At 43.4% G+C, this 19,730-nt stretch overlaps 5 protein-coding genes across 6 annotated transcripts; 2 read left to right on the top strand and 3 right to left on the bottom strand.

The window, feature by feature from the left end:
- Nucleotides 1-160: 160 nt before the first annotated feature.
- LOC108094151 (BRCA2-interacting transcriptional repressor EMSY) lies at nt 161-5,437 on the bottom strand. Its single transcript, XM_017194588.2, is given in 8 exon segments — nt 161-1,438; nt 1,600-3,436; nt 3,438-3,538; nt 3,541-3,898; nt 4,574-4,844; nt 4,914-5,058; nt 5,061-5,087; nt 5,214-5,437. Coding segments are annotated over 8 exon segments (3,000 nt in total). The 5' UTR covers nt 5,275-5,437; the 3' UTR covers nt 161-1,238.
- A 178-nt stretch (nt 5,438-5,615) lies between these two features.
- LOC108094155 (histidine triad nucleotide-binding protein 3) lies at nt 5,616-6,586 on the bottom strand. Its single transcript, XM_017194595.2, has 4 exons — nt 6,173-6,586; nt 5,920-6,110; nt 5,815-5,861; nt 5,616-5,760 (listed from the first exon to the last, which is right to left on the bottom strand). Exons 1-3 carry the CDS (start codon nt 6,486-6,488, stop codon nt 5,820-5,822), a joined length of 549 nt encoding a protein of 182 aa, XP_017050084.1. The 5' UTR covers nt 6,489-6,586; the 3' UTR covers nt 5,616-5,760; nt 5,815-5,819.
- A 229-nt stretch (nt 6,587-6,815) lies between these two features.
- On the top strand, nt 6,816-9,138 carry LOC108094152 (uncharacterized protein KIAA2013 homolog). The gene is made up of 5 exons (XM_017194589.2): nt 6,816-7,108; nt 7,161-7,635; nt 7,695-8,621; nt 8,685-8,809; nt 8,869-9,138. Exons 1-5 carry the CDS (start codon nt 6,922-6,924, stop codon nt 9,054-9,056), a joined length of 1,902 nt encoding a protein of 633 aa, XP_017050078.1. The 5' UTR covers nt 6,816-6,921; the 3' UTR covers nt 9,057-9,138.
- A 113-nt stretch (nt 9,139-9,251) lies between these two features.
- LOC108094153 (aspartate aminotransferase, mitochondrial) lies at nt 9,252-12,665 on the bottom strand. 2 transcript variants are annotated; one of them, XM_017194592.2, is made up of 5 exons: nt 12,488-12,665; nt 10,678-10,837; nt 10,516-10,617; nt 10,206-10,454; nt 9,252-10,146 (listed from the first exon to the last, which is right to left on the bottom strand). In XM_017194592.2, exons 1-5 carry the CDS (start codon nt 12,553-12,555, stop codon nt 9,451-9,453), a joined length of 1,275 nt encoding a protein of 424 aa, XP_017050081.1. In that variant the 5' UTR covers nt 12,556-12,665; the 3' UTR covers nt 9,252-9,450. The 2 variants fall into 2 exon arrangements, with proteins under 2 accessions (XP_017050081.1, XP_017050080.1); XM_017194591.2 differs by lacking the exon at nt 12,488-12,665 and adding an exon at nt 11,655-11,796.
- A 483-nt stretch (nt 12,666-13,148) lies between these two features.
- On the top strand, nt 13,149-13,831 carry LOC108094113 (NPC intracellular cholesterol transporter 2 homolog a). Its single transcript, XM_017194534.2, has one exon. The coding sequence runs from the start codon at nt 13,258-13,260 to the stop codon at nt 13,702-13,704; it is 447 nt and encodes a 148-aa protein (XP_017050023.1). The 5' UTR covers nt 13,149-13,257; the 3' UTR covers nt 13,705-13,831.
- The last annotated feature ends 5,899 nt before the right edge of the window (nt 13,832-19,730 follow it).

Raw genomic sequence — 19,730 nt, 5'->3', positions numbered from 1 at the left:
AAGGAAACATTTGTTAAACTATTTTAACTAGGAAACGACCGAAATCAGAACGGAAGTCGGACAGATTTAAATCTTGCAAAAAATGCAATCGTAATTTTGTTTCTAAAGATGATTAAATAATCAATCGGTTTCTGGGGTTCCAATAAAAAGACCTTGTAACTTTATTACATTTAAATTTATTTCGTTTAAAATTTCTATGCTAAAAATTTTACAGCGACACGCATCGTTCAACAATATTTTTGTATTAGATTTTTCTGCTCATTTCTGTGGAGGGGAGGAATTCTCTGATTTAAGATGGTGTTTCCGTTTGCTTTTCATTTTGGGCTTGGTCTAAAAGTACAACATTTTTCTTAAGATTTGGATTTACAAAATCGACGCATAAAATACTTAACATCTATAAATCGTTAATGGGTAATCATCTGTTTTTTGTGTGTGTGGCATGAGTTCTCTTTCCTTTAAACATGTGTGTGCTTCTTAGCCGAACTAGGTGTCTATACATATGTATATTTATATATGCGATATAAGGTTTGCATTTCGAAATTCATCTGATATTTACATGTTCGGATTGGGTCAACTAGGGTCTATAATCTCATACAATTAAGAAATCTTTCAAGGTGAACATTTAAACAATTTTCTCACTTATTTTCTTGATTCTCGAATTTTGTTGTGTACAATCTTTCATTTCTGGGATGAGCTTAGGCAACTAAACTAGAGCGAAATTATGCTAGGCAAAAAATGGGGGGCGAAGTGAGGACTATATTTACAGGCTATACAAAATCGGGGTTAGTCTGCAGAGGCATCTGCCCTATGTACAGGAGAGAAGGGGAACGATTCCAGGCTCCGAAGACTGCAGGCGGATGAAATGAAGTGATAAACTAGAGCTAACACGAATTCCAGGGTGTACCTTTCACTATACGATAATATGTTTAAAACAGTAGTGGTTGGTGTGATTTGGCAACTTAACTATTGCGAAAATAACGCTCATCTTTAACTTAGGCTCCACAAATAAGCATAGAGAACTGTTTACGATAATCTTGCACTTTGCTCCAAGGCTGCGGGTAGCGGTAACTAAAACTAAAAAGAAAAACTCTCGACATTGACGCTAAACTACTAAATAAATCTAATTCAAAACCGGGTCTGCTGGGCGTGTGTGTGTGTGTGTGTGTGCGTTCTCTCACTCGAAACTCTCGAAATGGGGAATCGTTTAAGGTAACTTAATTGGTGATCGGATGTCCGATCTACAGGGCAGCTGCTCCTGCTCCAACTGGCTGCTCCAATGGCTTCTTTTGCTGCTGCGCAGAAGCAGAGACATAGGCCTTCAGCGTGGTGGTGGCCGTCTCCGGCGATATGTTGCTGGTGCTCTCGATCTCGATGGGCTGCTCCAGGTCCATGTCCACGTACTCGATGGCGCTGTCATCCTCCGGATGCAGTTCAATAACTGGAAAAGAGGGAGGTACCAATAAAGCTATGAAACTGCTTCAAACCTGCTTTGGCTTTACATAAAATATGCAGAGGGGTTCAACGAATTGATCCAACATTATACAACTCAAGGCTGAATTGCATTAAATCAAAGCTTGAAAGCCGGCAAACCATACTCACTGCTATTGTTCAGGTCCATGGTAGATGCTTGCTCACTCCGCTCCTGCATTTCCTCCTCGAGGTCCTCGTCCTCTTCGATTATGACATCGTCGTCCAGCGCTTGTTTCGAGGGCGTGCTGGCCGACTTGGTGGCCGCCTGATCGAGCTCCATTTCCCAGTCCGTGGCATTGAACACCACCAGGGGAGAGTTCTTGACCGAGGACTGGTTCAGCTCCGTTGTGGTTCCATTGTCCGCCACAATGATGGGCATATTGATAATATCGATGGGTGTGTCCTCGGTGATGAGCTGATTGGGTTTCGGCTTCGCTCCGCCCGGCGGATTGGGAGACGAGGCGCTGGCCGCGGGCGCCGGGGAAGTGGTTGCACCGATGACCAGCACATTGGACTTCGGCTTGGCGGCCAGCGTGAGCGCCCGCATTCCACTCGCCGCGCTCGCCGGCAGGAAAACCAGGTTGTTCTTACCACCGCCAGCAGTGGCGAAGGTCAGAGTGGTGGGCTTGCCGCCCCCACCCGGCTGCTTGGCACTCGAACTCAAGCCGGCAACGGTGGTAGTGGTGGTCGTCGGACTGCTGCCTCCGCTATTCGCACTCGCACTGGCCGGCTGGAGTATCTGCATCTTTTGTATGCTGATCCTCTGCTCTCGCGCCGGCAGATTGGTGGGCGAGACAGCTGTGGTGGTGCTGGTCACCACTCCCCCAGTCCCGGATCCCGAGGTGCTGCTTGCATTGTTCAGCTTGTGAATGATGCTCCCAGCTGGCAGTTTTCCCGGCTGCAGAAATACCTTTCCGTTCGGTGAGCAAATCTTTATGTTGCGGAGGGCGCTGCTGGGCACCTGCTTGATGGTTGCCGCTCCTCCCGAGCTGCTGGTCAGCTTGATGTTCCCCAGTATTTGGGGCGCAGTTCCCGAGCCCCCTGCTCCTGCCGCTCCTGTGGCAGCTCCACTTGCACCACCCACCGATCCACCAGCACTTGCTTTCACTGGCGGTGCGGTCACCTTCGCTCTGAAAACACTGGCCGGTACTGTGGTTCCGGCTGGGGGCAGCGGTGTGATCAGTGTGTTGTTCAAACTGCTTGCCGGAATATTCTTAATGATATTAACTGTGGAGGCGCTACTTAAGGGAGTAACCCGGGAATCCTTAAGCGGCGACAGAGGACCGCCAATGGGTTCCGTGTACGGCAGCAGTCGGACCGCCGAGCTGGGCAAGGTTTTGGGTTTGGCATCGCCTTCCAGGAGATTGAATTTCTTGGGCGTGATCTTGGAGCCCGGCGGCAGGAGAGCGGTGTTGGCGGAACTGGTTGGCGAGGCCACAGCCGGCCGCAGTTTGGCGCCCATTGGCGGGGCTGGGATCTGTTGAACACTGATGATCTGCGGAGCCAGAGGAAGATTCGCGGTGGAAATGGGAGTGGGCGTAGTGGCGGCAGATGGCGGCGTGTCCGGATGCCTCTCCTCCACCACGTACTTCTTGACGGGGGTACTGGGATTTGCACCTTGAGTTTGCACCTGAGCCGGAGAAGCCTGGAGTTTCTCCTTGAAAACTATCGGCGAGTTGGCAAATCCCCGAGCACCTGGCGTCGTGGGTGAGCCTATTTCAGCGGCTCCCGATCCACTTTGCGGCCCGTAGACCACTGGTTTTATGGGCTTTAGCGGCTTCAATGTGACCAGTGAGGAAGGAAGGAAGATGTGCGGGGGCGTGGCTGTGGAAGCGGGCGGTGGAGGCGTGCTGGCCGCCAGCGTCTTGAGCGCCTCATCGAGCACGTACTCCACATGCGGCTGCACCGTCAAGTGATTGTGCACCGCCTCCGGCGACTGCATTAATACTTTCTGTTGCTGGTGTTGCTTGCAACTTTTGTTGCTGCTGTTGTTGCAGTTGCTTCTGTGCCCGCCGACCACTCTTGGCCGGTGCTGCTATCCTCTTTCCGGGCGAGGATTCTCCCCCGAAGTGGAAACGCTCCTGCCGCCCAATGGACTGCCCGTCTGCGAGGAGGGCGAGCCGAGGTTATTGGCCAGGTTACGTTTGCTGGCCAACCGCTGCTTGTGCCTCATCTGCTGCTGATAGAAGTAGCGTTGCTGCATCGTCCGCGGGCTCAGTCGCTTTTCCAGGGGCACAGAGTCGCCCTCCTCCATCGCGGGATTCGAGGGACTCAGTTGCTGATGCTGGGGAATCGCCAGATGTGACTGCTGCGGATTTGGCTGTTGCATGTGCCTCTTCTTGTTGGGTTTGCTGTCCAATCCGCTCTCGTTCTCCTTGCGTTTCTGGGTCATCTTCTTGACTTCGTTGGGTACATCGGGTACTTTAAACTAGAGAAAGAAAGAAGGTATAAACGTAGTAAATACGTTTACAAATTTTTGGATATTTTAAATTTGTCAATGTTTATAAATTTAGTTGATATAAACAATATTATAATTTTAAAATTTAAAAACACAATATTTAATTATAACAATACGTTTTTCTTGTTATATAATCCGATTCAAAATCAAATTTGAACGGTAGACAATGTTAGCCCACTATCGATAACAGTCCATTGCCAACAGTACGTTAACAGTCGGGTTAACAGATACAGATTTCTGTTAATGGCAGTTAAAGTTAAATGACTGATTAGCAAAGATATATAAACAATTAAAACAAAAGAGATAGAGAAATGTGACATTAATAAATTAAAAGAGGTAAAATACACTGCAATATTCGACTCTGATTTACTTTTCTCGCCTAAATGACCTTCTAATTGGACCTGAATAATCCAATTGGATATTAATGTGGGCAGTTTTTATTCCTACTAAGAAATATTCCTTATTTTAGTTATCTTTAAGGTCTTATAATTGTTTAAAGGTTATATTTTGAGCGGGATTGACTTTTGGCAACTTTTTAGCGGCGGCCAATAGCAGCCGCCCACTAGATTTTAATGGCAGGTACAGTCTGCACTTTTTCTGCCCTGAAGCGAGAGCAAATTAAATCGTCGGGATTATGTAACTTACCGGCTCTTCCAAGATCACCATCGCGGGATCCTGGTTCCTGCCACTCCGGGGATATTTCAGGCTCATCAGCGAGGCCTGTTCCACGAGGGCTTCTCCAAAATGGATGGCCGTTTCGGCAGGAGTCGCCAATTTGGCGTTCTCCTCACATGCTTTGGCCGCCAGATCGTTGGCCACGATACTGAGCGCAGTTTGCGGACTGATCCTGGGAAGAAGGGGATAGGGACGTCGTCCTTCGCGCGACCACTCCTGCCAAGTGTTAGGGCCAAAAACGCTGGAGGAAAACACAGATACACACAGAGAATTAAACGTTTTTTTTGCTTGGCACAATTATGAATCTCACTTTTCCGCAATAGTGCAGAGCTGCTCGTCGTTAGCCGCCCTGCGCACCTCCGCCCGATGGCGCTCCTGGTTGATATGGAACTGCTGGCGCAGCTCCTCCAGCAATTTAGACTTGGTTTCACTCAGGGCTCCTTGGGCGCGAAAACGCTCACCACATGCGAATAGGACTCGAGTTCTAGTGGGACGAACAAACGAGGACAAAGGGGAAGGTATGGATTAGTGGGAAGTGCTCCTCCAAACGGGCCATCCTCGACAGCTCCCAAGGATTGGGAAAGAGTTTCGTGGACCATTCAGCTCTCACCAAGTCGACGCAGCATGCCTCGGCACTCGTCCCGCGACATTTCCAGCGTTTGCGGCCACATCACGACAGTCCCTTGATCGGTGTCCTTGGCCGGCGGCGATCCCTTGCTTTTGCGGTTGCTTGAGCTTTGACCAACGCAGGATTAACGCCTGCTCAAATTAAACAAACTCCGAGGGCAGCGTTTCTAATATCTCATAGCCACTCACAGCGAAACGCGGCAGCGATGCGCGCAAGAAGAAGCAGACCCACCAACCAAAAAGTGCGCGCTGAGCAGCACTGTTCCGGATTACCGTTCACGGGGAAGCGGCTCACAGGGATGCGCAGTGCGCACAAGGAGTTAGTTGATTCCGTGACTGTTAATTTACGATTGCACATCATATAAATATTTGGTACAAGAAATCCTACGTTATAATAAATTGCAAATATTTATTAATTTTTTATAGCTTTGCAAATTTACACAATCCTCGATTGTACCCTGAGCCTTGTTATCACTGGCGGCCAGTCACAGCTTGGTTCATCAATCTTTAGTCACAGGTTAAGTATTAAACTATAAATTTATATATGTATAAAGGTACATTTTCCATTTTTCCATTATGTTTACCCCTTTCAGAGATCCCGTGATTTCAAATATTGAATTGCGTCCCCGGACTGAAAGTAAACATAAAGAATCAGTTGACAAAGAAAAATAAACAGATGTTTTACCGACCTTTTTAAACCAGAAAGATGACATAAAGCTGATCTGGTTCCCGATGTTCATATCGGATGGGGGATATATTGCATGGAGGTGAAGGTGGCGGACCGAAATAAATGGGGGCATATGAAACCCAATAGTTGCCTTGGTCGGATCTATATTCTTTGATTTGAGGAAGTCAACCATACCCGCCTCCATACGTTGCACTGCGGATACACAGAAATATTTTGTTAAGCCTGCTAATAACTTGAAACGTGGCCTATCTTACCCAGTCCCAGGTGAGATCTGTTGAGTGCCTTTAAGCTGTCGAAATGCTCCTTCGGAATCGCCAGGTAGTGATGCTGGGCCGCAGGATACTTGTCCTTGAAGATGACGTACTCATCCGTTTCTACCTCCAAAACTGGAGGAGGTCCTTTTCTGTGGTGGGCGAAATCACAAAAGAAACAGTCTTGATTTTCTGATACCTGAGAACTTTCGCCGCCACATTTGTAGATCGATACCAGAATTATAAGGCCTAGACCAGCCAGACCGGCTAAATATAGTCGTCTCCTTTTCATAAAGCTTTCTGTCAGCTTATCAGTCATTCTTTGCGTTTATTCCTATGTAAAGGTTATTTTAAGATCGGTTTTGATTTTTTGGGTCAGGTAAATTGTTAAGCAAACATTGTAGCGGGTATTAACCCTTTAACCATTAAACGGTCTTATTTGCCATTCAAACGGAACCAATTAAGTAGGCGCGCATTTGAATTTTCAATGAAAATATTTTACAAAAACAAAAAAAGATTTTATAAGCTAATTAAATTCATGGTACATATTTATTTTATAGCAACATAAAACACAAAGTGTAACATACTGGGCCTTACAATTTTTTTAATCGATACCCACAAAACATCGGTTTCATTGGCAATTACCTGAACCATCCCTATAGAATTAGACATTCACCGGGAAGCGCAACAATGGTCTTGAATTGAAATGTTATTATTTTTTCCGAAATTTTCCGGAAAATCACTGCTGGAAAATGTTGTTCCGCTCAGCAAAAAGCAAGTTCGACGCTGGCGACGTGATGCGTCGGATGAAGCGACTGGCGGAGGGCACCATGTCTTCGTACCGCCGACTGTTCCTCCTGCTCCTCTGCGTCTGTGTGGTTTTCTATATGATTCCGCCGATATTTCGCTATATCTTCCTTAGTGCCCCCGAAAAAAAGGGTAAGTCTGTCAGCAAACTCTAAAGTCGTTAACTAACCAATATGCCCTGCAGATCCTCATAGCATGTGTATGGACGATCGGCTGACGCCCTTCATACTACAGAACTTTGAGTTCGATGCCAATATTCGTCACGTGTCACCAGCAAAATTGCCGGGCGAGCGCGATTTCACGCCCTATGTTGGCAACGGCTATCTGGGTCTGGAGATCGCCCATGACGCCTTTCTTAACATTAAACATGGCAGGGCTATGCAACTCCCCATTCGCTTCCAGCCGTTGGTTTCTATTTCCGGAGGATCTGGTGGCGAAAAAGAGGCCACCGTTGTCGAGTATCTAACGGGTATGGTTCACCGATTCCAGTGCTTCGCGGGATACTTTGCTTCCTACACCTACTACGCTCATCGCACTCAGCCGAATATATTCATGCAGGAGCTGCAGATCACAAATACCAGGAATCTGGTCGAGGACATCGAGCTAATTATGCCACGCGTCAGCCTGCCGAAGCTCACCAGGCGAACCGTGACCCTCAGGTTGGTGTTAATTTAACTTTCAGTTGATAAAAACTACAGTCATTATTTTCCTCTATTAGTGAATCCGTTTCGGTGGGTGTGTTTACCTACAACGAACTGGAGGTAATCACGGCCACGGTGCAGCCCAACCCAGAAACTCCCACTAAATCCATTGTGATAAGCATAGTGAAGCCGCAAATGGATTCCAAATTGCAGCTGAGGAAGCGGGGCACAGTTCGTATTGTGTATCCCATTGCAGTGCAATATTCTAAACCAGTGCCGGAGGCTCAAGTAAAGGGTATAAGCGATACCACTGAGCAGCAAGCCACACAGGCGATGACCAAGCTCCTGCAGAAACTCGGTTCCTCAAATCCGGGTTCCCTGAATAGCATTAACACCTATCGGCAAGAGCACATTGATGTGTGGACGGATCTGTGGGCCACTGGCTTTACGATAAGCACCTCGAAGGCGGAGAACAGCTTGAACGGTGATCGCATCAATGCCACCATGTATGCAGTTCTCTCCCAGGTGCGCAGCTTTGAATTTGAGGAGACTGGTAGCTCCAAGAAGGAGGACATTGCTAAAGCACTCACCTACGCCGAGGGCTGCTATGATTCGTATCACACTCTGCAGGCGGAGAACCTCTGGCGCGAAATGTCCAATTTGCAGCAGCTCAATTCGCTGGTAACTTCCTGGATGCTCACTTTGGAAAAGCAGGGCTGCCACAATCTTATCCGAGCTGGAGCCTCGGGCGTAATTCAAGGCATGGTCTTGAGCTTTGGCAGTTTTCGTTTTAGCAATCAGCACCTGGAGTGCAATATCCATCCAAAATTCCTGCACAGAGACTTTCACTTCCGGCGCCTCAACTACGGTAACAAGACCCATGTCAATGTCACCATCATTGTGAAAGAAGACAACAAGGCAGTAATCAATGTGGCGCTGGATCGTTCGGACAGGAGCTACTACGCCTGCGATGGCGGCTGCCTGGATGAGCCCGTGTTGCTAACGTAACTTAACTTATTATAGAGTAGTATTAGTATTTTATTTGAAAAATGAAATTTACTTTGCAGACAAAACCGACGACAATTCCCAGTTAAACTGACTGAGCCTTCAACAGCAATATTATACATAACCGAGGACAAGCAGCACATGGAAGAGCTGCACCATGCCATCCATGTCAAAGAAGTAGTCGAAGGTGAGCTTTTGCTCTGTAATTCTTAACTATTCCTAATTGATCTTATTCTTGTTGCTAAGCTCCTGCCCACGAGCAGCATCTGATCGCTCTGCATCGGCATGGCCACCAACTGGGTGGACTGCCCACGCTTTTCTGGGTATCCGTGTGTGCAATAATCATAGTATTTCACATTTTCCTGTGCAAGCTCATTATCAAGGAGTACTGCGAACCGAGCGATAAGTTAAGATATCGTTATAACAAACCGTGATCCTAGTTGTATATAAAATTGGATGCTAGTAAAATATGAATATCAAAATAAAAATTAACAGCTTTTTTACCATTGTTAGTAATTTAAGTTGCTGTTCACACTTTTTTCTGTGAGATCTTCCTTGTTATTTAAAATTTGTTCAATTTTATGTTTTAATACCACCCTTTTCTTTGGAAAAGTAAATTCAAATCTAAATATATTTTCTAATATTTAAAATGCTTTACTTTAAAAAGGCAGATCATTTAGCTTATATACAGAGATAAATGTAGAGAGTGCAAAATGCAATTGGTTTAACTAGAGTTCGTGCTAGAAAATTCGTACAGGTGCCGATTGAAAGGTACTACGGAAACTCCGACTCTACTTCGATCTCCACAGGTCCACTGGTTGTCCCACCCTACTTGGTGACATTGTGTATGCTCTCGGCCAAGTATTGGACATTCTTGCTGGTGACTCCCGCCATCGAAACACGACCGTCGTTGGTCAGATAGACACTGTGCTCCTTGATCAGTTTCTGGACCTGCTCGGGCTTCAATCCCGTGAAGCAGAACATGCCGATCTGGTTGACGATGTGGTCCCAGTTCTGGCTGGATCCCAGTTTCACCAGGTTGTTCTTCAGCTGTGCACGCACATCGATGATACGGTCGGCCATCAGCTTGACGTCCTTCAACCACTGGGCACGCAAGTCCTCGTTGTTCAGGATCTCAGCGGCAATCCTGGCTCCATGAACCGGGGGATTCGAGTACAGTCCACGGATCAAGATCTTGACCTGGGACATCACGCGGGCAGCCTCCTCCTCGTCGGAGCACAGCACGGTGAAGGCACCGGCACGCTCGCCATACAAACCCATGTTCTTGGCGAAACTCTGGGCCAAACAGAAGTCGTGGCCATCGTTCTCAAAGGTGCGAACGGCCTGGGCATCGCGATCGACGTCTCCGGTGGCGAAGCCTTGGTAGGCCATGTCGATGAAAGGATAGAGATTGCGCTGCTTCACCACCGCCGAGATCTCGCGCCACTGCTCCAATGAGGGATCCACTCCAGTGGGGTTGTGTGCGCAGGCGTGCAGGAGGACGATGCTCTTCTCGGGGATTTTCTAAAATAAACAAGTAATTCGGTTAGCACTGTTAATTAAAAAAATAGTACAAATAGTACCTTCAGATCCTCAATCAGTCCGGCGAAGTCAAGGGCACAGGTGTCCTTGTCGTAGTAGCGATACCGGTTCACCGGCAGACCGGCGTGTTCGAAAATAGCCACATGGTTGCCCCATGATGGGGATGGGATGTAGATCTCGCGGTTGCCCTTCCAGAACTTGGCCAGGAAGGCAGCTCCGATGCGCAGGGCACCAGTTCCACTGATTGACTGGGCGGTGACATTGTGCTTGGCCGCCAGACGTTTGGAACCCTAGAGAGGCAAGATAATAATTCTCAGTTGCATATTTTATATTTTGAAAGTAAAGACTTACCTTTCCCAAAGCCAGCTCAATGGCTTTGTTGTAGAACTCGGGAACACCGATAATAGTGGCATACTCCTTGTCCAACTTGCGGCCAATAACCCTTTTCTCAGCCTGGTTTTAAAACACTTCTTTAGTTATGTCCACAGATCTACAAATTTGGCTTATACCAACCTCACGGACACTGGGCAGCACAAAGGGCTGAGTGTTGTCATCGCGGTAGGCGCCAGCGCCCAAGTTGATCTTCTTCGGGTTTGTGTCCTTCTTGAAAGCCTCTGTTACGCCCAAAATGGCATCGGGAGGACCCATTTGCACCTCCGAGAACCATGTTGACCTGGAAAAAAATAATTAACTATTAGACTGTGAAGCCTTAAAAGTTATTTATAAAGAATGGAGACGATAAGGTTACCCCCAACAACCTCTAAAAAACTGTTCTTTTATTATAACCTTGAACTTAAATAATTTAATTTTTCTACTTATCTGAATAATGGTGAAATGAAATTAATGTGTATTATACTTTTTTAAACATTTTTTTAATTATCTTTTACTTAATTACACTTTTTGCCTAATCTGCATTTCCGTCCCCAAACCTTTAACCCTTGAATACTACCCAAGTTGTTCTTATCTGGTTTAAATTAAATTGCAAGATTAGGAAACTGCTTAGTGGGTTATCTCATCCACGTCTGCCACTTGGGGCTAGTATTTATCTTTTCGGTTTCATGACTAAAGTTTGAAAGTCATCTAGAGGTTTTCTTGGATTTCGCACCCACTGTTAACACCTCGTACCCCAAAGACATGGGGGTCTTAAATAGCCCCCCCTCTTATCAGCTGTAAACATGTTATTATGGGAACTCGGTCGACGATTTACAGAATACACAATATAGATCTAATAAATCCTACGTCAGCGATAAGGTCGACGATTGGTCGCTGACGTAGCCGGCTTGCCGATTCTCCTTATTATTCAGAACGGAAATAGAACTTGGAAGTAATCAAACTTAATTAAAGTCTTTCAATTAGATGCCACCTGTATTCGGAACTGATTTGTTTGATTTCTTTGAGGAACCTTCTGAAGTTTGATAAAACCTAAGAAGTTCCATAAAACCGAAAGGGAATCACGCGACTATAGCGTGATATGACCACGAATACTCTACACTTTATTCGCCCCGCATATACGTTGGCCAGGATCGTTGCTCCACACATTTACTATATCCTTTAGCGCCGATAAAATGGCTCTGCTCATAACTATAACAATTTTGAAGCAAACGCAATAATTACAAACGAAAAATGTTCCACTTAAAAATTTTTGATTTAGTACTGATTATTTTGTGAAGTTATATTCATGACTGTTTGCTTAGGATCTTCTTAAGATTATGATAAGTTATTTTCATGTTGAAAAAAAAAACGAATTAATATTTACTCCATCGCAAAAAAAAAAAATTAGCAAATAGAGCTGCGGTACCGCATTTAATATTCGTTGGTTTCTAACCAATTCATCATGTGGTAATAAATGTTCTGCCAAGCGGAAGAAAAATGACAAAAAATAGCATGGAGCGTCAGAAAATTGGCTTTAAAAATAAATACACGTACGTCCGTCGATAAAAGGAATCTTTATACTATGTAAATCAGCGAACCCAAAACATATGCAAGTATTACCCAACGAGATAAAACCAGCTGGAAGCAGGGGCAATTGTTTTAGATTTGCTACGAGAAAATGATGATGAAACGTTAGGCCCCCGCGCTGATATAACAATAAATTTTGAGAACAGATAATTAAAGTAGAACGCTAAATCAGATGACAAAATTCGCGAGGACAAACAAATTATGCAGTAATGGAGAAAACAAACACAAACAAACACAATTGAACCGGCAACTGCAATGACCTTGGCAAATGACACCGCTGCATTTGCAACGTGTTCGGCGGCCTTCCGTCTCTTTTCCTCCTATCTCCCACCTGATTTAGCCCCTCGCTTTCGCTCTTACTTACTTGCAGCGGAGGGCGGCGGGCGCCAATCGATTGCTGATCAACAAACCGCGCTTACAGATCTGCGACATTGTTAAATGCACAAAATAGTTGTACTAAAACGTTTTAAGACAATTAGTAATTGCAAAAATCGTTGCCAATCGTCGCTGGCCCCAAGAGAATACTAAAAAATAAGCGGCAAATGGGAAAGTCGAAAGCAAAAGCTTAGCCGGTCTGTTATCGATAAGTTTTGGGGGTGAGGCAAAGCTTTTCAGTGCTCCCCCTTTAGCTTTTATCTCACTGAGTGCAGATACTTCTAATTTATACTATGATTTATTTGTGATCAATTTTTAATAAAAAAAAACCTTTACAAGATAAAAAATATATTCCTTTTCATCAGATATTTTTTCAAACCATTAAATAAATGTTTCCAATTCGAACCAAAAAATTTAAATTTTCTAGGTACATATGTAAGACGGCGATTAAATATTTATATAGAGTCATACATTTTTTTTGCTTTTTCTGGTTTGCTTATAAAATTTAAGAATCTAGAAAATAGAAAACCCAAAATGCAGTGTAGCGATAGTATCATCCCCAAAAATCTGTGGAGCAAGCTTTTCCTTCTGAGTCGTCGCGCGCAGCTGTTCAAGTTCTCGAAGAAGCTTTTCCGTCGTCTTCGGGGCTCCCAGATTCAGTAGATTCGTAGCGCCAGTGGGGTGAAAAGCAAAAACAGGCCAGAGCCAGCGGAAGACTCATCGCGTTATTTACCTTGTAATTCAATTAACTGGAGGAAAATGCTGAGGTACGCGGTAATTGCCTGTGCTGTTTTTGTGGCCTTCGCGGGAGCTCTGGAGTTCAGCGATTGCGGATCGAAGACGGGCAAGTTCACCAGGGTAGCCATCGAGGGATGCGACACCACCAAGGCGGAGTGCATCCTCAAGAGGAACACCACCGTCAGCTTTTCCATCGATTTCGCCCTCGCAGAGGAGGCTTCGGCGGTCAAGACGGTGGTCCACGGAAAGGTCCTCGGAATCGAGATGCCCTTCCCACTGGCAAATCCCGATGCCTGCGTAAATAGTGGGCTAAAGTGCCCGCTGGAGAAGGGCGAGTCCTACCGCTATACCGCCACCCTGCCGGTCCTGAAATCCTACCCCAAGGTCTCGGTCCTCGTCAAGTGGGAGCTGCAGGATCAGGACGGCGCGGACATCATCTGCGTGGAGATTCCCGCTAAAATTCAGTAGGGTTCCCACCGCAAACCCACCCTCTAATTTAACCTCGAAATACTGAAAAGAGAGCACCATGAGCGATCCATTTTCCCTCTCTTATTGTAATCTAATTTAAAATAAAGAAATTTAAGCTTAAACAAAAGGTTTTGGATTTGACAACTGTTGTATGAATTGGTTGTAAAATGAAAATAACAATGAGTAATCAGGAAGCTCCATGCCAGTCTAGTACACACATATAAAGATATACAGTTTAGGGAGTTTTTATTATTATTGAGAAAGATATAATGACTAATGTGATCTGCAGTCTCTGAGCGGAAGCCTCAAGTTCAGAGTTCTCTCCTATTGTAATCTAATTTAGAAGAATCTTTTGTGCGGGTTTCGAGTCTCCCGTTTTGTAGGCCCCTTTTTTGTACTTTTATTTACTTTTGTCTGCTTTGATTGCATCTTCCGCTTTGATGAAAATGAGAGGAAGAAGAAAAGTAAAGAGAGAAGTAGTAGACAACTGTTGCTCCAACAATGTCTGTTAACAGTCAGATAACAGAGGGGCTAAAATACAGATATGTATTCCGTGAGATTAAGGATATTAAATGTTCAAAGCCTCGAGCAAACATCTTGAATTACCCTCGATCATAAAATGAAATGTGTTTTCGTTTACTGTGTGCAAAGATAAGTTATATCAGTGGGAAAATTTTATGCACCGAAAAATATAAGATGGTAAAAGAAACAAAAATTACATAGAAAGAAAAGTTCTTTATATTAATTTTAAAACTTTTTAAGCTTTTTTTTCTTGGTATTGTTTATAAAATTTATTTGGGAAATTGATAAGAAAATGTTATTCCATTGGTAGTGTGATATAAATAAGCTAATAATATGACCTGATAAGAAAGTTCCACATGAGTAAGAAATCGCAGGTGCTGTTGACAATTTGTAATCCTGAAACTTGACCGATTTAATAATCTTTGCGCCTTTTTTCAGTCGCGCAATCGAACGACATTCATTGTTGTCTTAGCTCCTTGAGTAGACTACTCACTGCCAGGGCAAAGATAATGAGTAAGCAGCTCTTTATGAATCGAAAACAATGCTCATCAGTGTTTTGGTTTCGATTACGGTCTAGAGTTCGTATTCCATTCTCATTTGGTGTTCTCCGTTCTCGCGAACAAAGAGCAGCCTGATAAGACGCCAAAAACAACAGAAACATCGCAAAAATAGCGGGCGGTGGGTGGTGGGTGGTTTTTGGGGTAGGGTAGCAGCTGAACCCAAGTAGAAACACAAATCAACTGCAGCAGAGCTTTCCATTTCGTTTTCTCAATTTCCATTCCTTTTTCAGCCATAACACACTCTCACACATACACACGAAAATTCCCAAGCCATATGGCCATATGCAAATAATGCAGGGGGTGGTGGGTGGTGGACAGGGGGTTGGTGGGTTGTGCATCAGATAGAATTATCCGCAGTGCGCTAGTACCGGGATATTTAAGCAAAGAAATCGCTTTATTACATTCACTTTGCGCCACGAAACGCTTGAAATGCAATTCTCTGCCCCTGGTTTGGTGTCGGATTTGGATTCCGCATCCAGAATTTATTTTCGGTAGTCCTTGAGGTACTTTGATCCGGATTATGTATATAAAAAGACCAGCTTATCTTAAGAATTGATGACAAAGATCTGTACTTTTTTTATATTCGGACATTATTAAAACATTAATTTTACCTTCAAAGTAATATATAATATGTACTTCAAAACACGTATCTTATATAACTAAATCCTAGCCAATGACGTTAAGTTTTACCTTCCGGTTAGGGCTTCCGGAAACCAACTCTGCGAGAAAAGAACTCCACTTCCTCTCGTGTTTTCACTTGATTTACATATGAATCCTCATAAAGCACGGCAGTCCGAAACTGCAAAGAAATGTGGGCCAAGCTTCCAGTCCATTCTCTTAACCCACCGACGCCCGGCAGGCCGGCCCCCTTAACCCATCTGTAGACACAGCTGACGTTTAAAAACTTGACACAGCGCTGCATGCAAAAGTGGGCGGATGGGCGGTTGGGCGGTTGGGGGAAGGCGACAGCGCAGAAGGGGGCGGTGGGAGAAATAAAAATGGGAAATGAAAAGAAATGTAGGCGGATGTGGGCACACTTAAAAAATCGTATCTCAGAAGAAAGGTTTTGTAAGTATGCCAAAAATAAATTTGGTTTTAACTTTAAGATTTTGTTTTACCAAAAAAATTGTTAGTTATTATTTATGGTAAAGGTTGCTAGGATTATACATTTCTATCCCTATATCAGCAATCAATATATTGAGGTCCTGCAGAATTTGAGGGCTACCACCCATTTTAAGATAGCAAATGGAATATGACTGTAGTAACTTAATTCTTTTCCTGTGCACTCCTTGTAGCTCTGCATCTGGCTGCATATCGTATGAGTTAACCCACCAGGCGCCACTCCCCGCCCCCCAGAATCCCCGCCCCCTTTGTAAGCCGCTGTGTCTGCACAGAATTTCTTGCATAAATAGCAGCATGTGCGGAGATCTCTCTTTGTCTGCGAAATAAAAACAAAATACTTCTGCTCTCGCTGCATTTAAAAGTAAAATGCAACTTCCGCCCCAATCGAACGTTAATGTTATATGAACAGTTTTCGTTGCCATGCGGTTGGCCATTGTAAATATATTCGGAGCTCTGGCTCTCGTTCTGGTCATGGTCCTGGTTCTGGCCATGTCAGTTTTTGGTCACTGCACAAAGCGAGTTTTCTTGTTTGGCTCGGCTGCATTAAATTTCGTTAATTACGAGTCTCCACTTTAAAATTGGGATTGTTTCGGGGTGTACGAGTCCCCTTCAACTGTCGCTGACAGTCTGCCCAACTTTATGTTTATTTTTATTATGTTTTCATATTTTTTGCTCTTGCTGTTTTAAAGTACTTTTAGTGGTGTCAAAACTTTGAAATTCTGTGGGCGAAATGGCTTGATTAATTGTTTAAGTTAGAAATTTGTTTGTGGCACATGTCGTTGACTAAATAATATGGACATTTTATGAATTATGTTAGCTATCATCATTTAACGGTTGGAAAACGATTCGGCTCGCCAATTACATAAAAACGAAACCGTATGAGCACATTAAAATCTTTATTTAAATTTTAACGAACGTGCTGCTAAGCAACTGATGTTCATTTATTGAGGTTTGAAAAATTAGTCCTTTTTCTTTGCATTAACTGAAGTGCTAGGGTTGGCCATTTGCGCCCTCGCATAAATAATGCAACCGAACTTCTCAAAGGCTTCCTCACATTTATCGTCGAGCTTTACGGAATCGCAGTTATGTTGTGCTCCTTTTAGTAAAGTATTGACTCTATCGAAGGCTTTAAATTTATCCATAAAGCACTTCAAAAACACTTGTCGTCTCTTGTTTTGACAAAAGTGGCGTCCCTCCTAATAGATTCGGCGTCCTTTATAGTAATGTTGTTTATTTTGGCACATTCGGCCGTAACTGTGTTTATTTCTTCGAGTGTCGGCTGAAAACACGAAACATTTTAAATAGCCAAAGCCTAGCATTGTTTGACTTACCTTCTTAGAAGCAGCTAGAACTAAAAAGCTAACCAGGAATACGGTAACAAGCAGCTTCTTCATTTCGCAGATCGTGTTTTTCATAAGTTTTTAAATATTTCAGCCACACATTTTATACACATTTTTGTGGCACACCTTCTGTACGCACATTAAAAATTTCACAGTTGTTTGTCCCACTCATTATAATAAATGAGCCAGTTATATGTTTTTTGGTTTCGATTGCGGTCCAGAGTTCGTATTCCCCTCTCATTTTGTGTGCTACGTTCTCCCCAATAAGCACATTAATATATTTACTAAATTTTAAAAAATATTTAGCCAAGTTACTGAAGTTAATTTATTGTTGATCTATCCCTTTCCTCCACATTGTAATAATTAGGCAATTGATATTCTGAAACGCTTTTTCACATTTATCGGCGTGATTTAATGAACAGCAGTTATGTTCTTCTCCTTAAGTACAATATTAGCTTTATCTTTTATTCTTTGAACACACTCCAGCGATAGCACTCGCTAAAGGCCGGGTATTTTTGGTTTTTTAGGATCACTTTGAACACTTCGCCACTGATCACAATATTTTCGGCTTCCTTTATAGGTACGTTGAAACTTTTGGCACATGAAGCCACATATCGTGCTTCTTCTTCTTTAGATACCTGAAAAAAGACATTTTGAATAGCCGAAGCTTAGCTTTGTATGACTTACCTGAGCAGAGGCTGGTAAAACCAAAAATCCAACCAGGAACACGGTAACAAGCAGCTTCTTCATTTCGCAGATAGTGTTTTTCTTAAGTTTTCAAATATTGCATCTACCTTTTATACACATTTTTGTTGGGCACCTTCTGTACGCACATTAAAAGTTTCACACTTGTTTGTCCCACTCATTATAATTAATGTGGCATTTATAAAGCATTTAAAAATCTTTTTTCAAAATTCACCGAAATGGTTCGGTTTCGATTACGGTCTAGAGTACGGATTCCCCTCTCATTTTGTGTTCTACGTTCTCCCCAATAATAATTATACACTAGTAAACCCTGCGAACTCAGTTTCGCCAGTTTCGTTTGGTGATTAAAAGATGCAGAAAGTGTTTTTTTGTTTTATATATAAAAGGGAAAAATTTTAGTTGTGCTTCTCTAAGTAAATAAAAGTGAATCCAAAGTAAGCACTGAATCGAAGCGTTGTACGTGCCCGCAAATGATGCGTTTCATTGAAGTGCTCTTTGGAAAAGGAAATTTTTGTTTTTTGGCCTGACGTTAACACAAGCGAAGCGGATCCCAACTTGTGAATTCGCAATGTATGACTGCCCAAGTGAAAAACAATGATTTTCTAAATTTTTCCCGCAATTGTTAATGTCATTGCGAACACATGGCGAACTGGAAATTGCCATCGTTTGAAGTCAAACGGATGATCAGTCGGAATCATTGGTATTCGAGGAAAGCAAACGTTTTCATCTGCGTACTTTCCGTTAATAATGGTTGCCCCACTCAATAAGTCTTTTTACCGAAAGTCCTGTCCTGTTAACTTTTGGAAATTAGCTGTAACAAGTAGACCATTTGTTCTCTTACGTCGCCCAATATTTTTTGCTCCTCCGCGAAGACGCAGCATTTCATATCTTTGTAAACGTACTCTTCTGGCATTTACTGTACTACGATCTATGTTCAAACAACGCCGTCTTCCAAACATGACTTTATAATTTCTGTACAAAATTTACTCAGCTCAAAAATAATAAATATTTTTTTAACGTATTGTGAATCTAAACCATCTTTAAACCCCCTGGAATACACACAAAAAAAAAATCAGCCAAATCGGTCATGTAATGTCGTGACAACGGAAAACGGGTTTCATTTTGATAGAGAGTATAGAGATAGATAGAGTATATATTATAGATAAAGCGAAACCGTAGGCGCACATTAAAATCTTTATTAAGTTTTAACAAAGGTTAAATGATCTATCCTTTTCCTCCACCCTAATTGAAAAGCTTATAGGATTATAGCCAAGCGGCTTTGTAATTATTTTGGCAATTGATATTCTGAACGTATTTTCCACATTTATCGGCGATCTTTATAGGGAATATCGACACCATGTGCTTTGTTCCAATAGCACTTCATGAAGGCCAAGTCTTCTTTTTCTAACGGTTTGCCTCCAAATATATAATCTTCGGCCTTCTTTTTAGGTATCTTGGCGATTTCGGCACATTCGGCCGAAGCTTTTTTTTGTTGTTCTTGTGGCGGCTGAAAACACGAAACATTTTAAAAAGCCAAAGCCTGGCATTGTATGACTTACCTGGGCAGAGACTGCTAAAACTAACAAGCCAACCAGGAATACGGCAACAAGCAGCTTCTTCATTTCGCAGATCGTGTTTTTCTTCAGTATTTAAATATTGCAGCTTCCCCTTAAATACCTTTCGGTTGCCCAACACCTTCTGTACGCACATTAAAAATTTCACAGTTGTTTGTCCCACTCATTATAATAAATATGGCAATTATATAAGTAAGCGGCAC

This window comes from Drosophila ficusphila, unplaced genomic scaffold (genome assembly GCF_018152265.1).
Source record: "Drosophila ficusphila isolate 14025-0441.05 unplaced genomic scaffold, ASM1815226v1 contig_412, whole genome shotgun sequence".
In the NCBI taxonomy this organism is placed as follows: Eukaryota; Metazoa; Arthropoda; class Insecta; order Diptera; family Drosophilidae; genus Drosophila; species Drosophila ficusphila.
Note: the sequence above shows the minus strand (reverse complement) of the source record. Positions and strands in the feature narration are given on the sequence as shown.

Coding starts and splice junctions, on each gene's coding strand:
- LOC108094153 (XM_017194591.2), bottom strand. CDS start 11,743: ATGAGCAGAGCCATTTTATCGGCGCTAAAGGATATAGTAAATGTGTGG. Junction 10,838..11,654: donor ATATGCGGGGCGAATAAAGT/GTAGAGTATTCG, acceptor ATTTTTTTCCAG/GTCAACATGGTTCTCGGAGG. Junction 10,455..10,515: donor TTGAGCTGGCTTTGGGAAAG/GTAAGTCTTTAC, acceptor TTGCCTCTCTAG/GGTTCCAAACGTCTGGCGGC.
- LOC108094155 (XM_017194595.2), bottom strand. CDS start 6,488: ATGACTGATAAGCTGACAGAAAGCTTTATGAAAAGGAGACGACTATAT. Junction 6,111..6,172: donor CAGATCTCACCTGGGACTGG/GTAAGATAGGCC, acceptor GTGTATCCGCAG/TGCAACGTATGGAGGCGGGT. Junction 5,862..5,919: donor CATCTTTCTGGTTTAAAAAG/GTCGGTAAAACA, acceptor GTTTACTTTCAG/TCCGGGGACGCAATTCAATA.
- LOC108094113 (XM_017194534.2), top strand. CDS start 13,258: ATGCTGAGGTACGCGGTAATTGCCTGTGCTGTTTTTGTGGCCTTCGCG.
- LOC108094152 (XM_017194589.2), top strand. CDS start 6,922: ATGTTGTTCCGCTCAGCAAAAAGCAAGTTCGACGCTGGCGACGTGATG. Junction 7,636..7,694: donor AGGCGAACCGTGACCCTCAG/GTTGGTGTTAAT, acceptor TTCCTCTATTAG/TGAATCCGTTTCGGTGGGTG. Junction 8,622..8,684: donor GATGAGCCCGTGTTGCTAAC/GTAACTTAACTT, acceptor TTTACTTTGCAG/ACAAAACCGACGACAATTCC.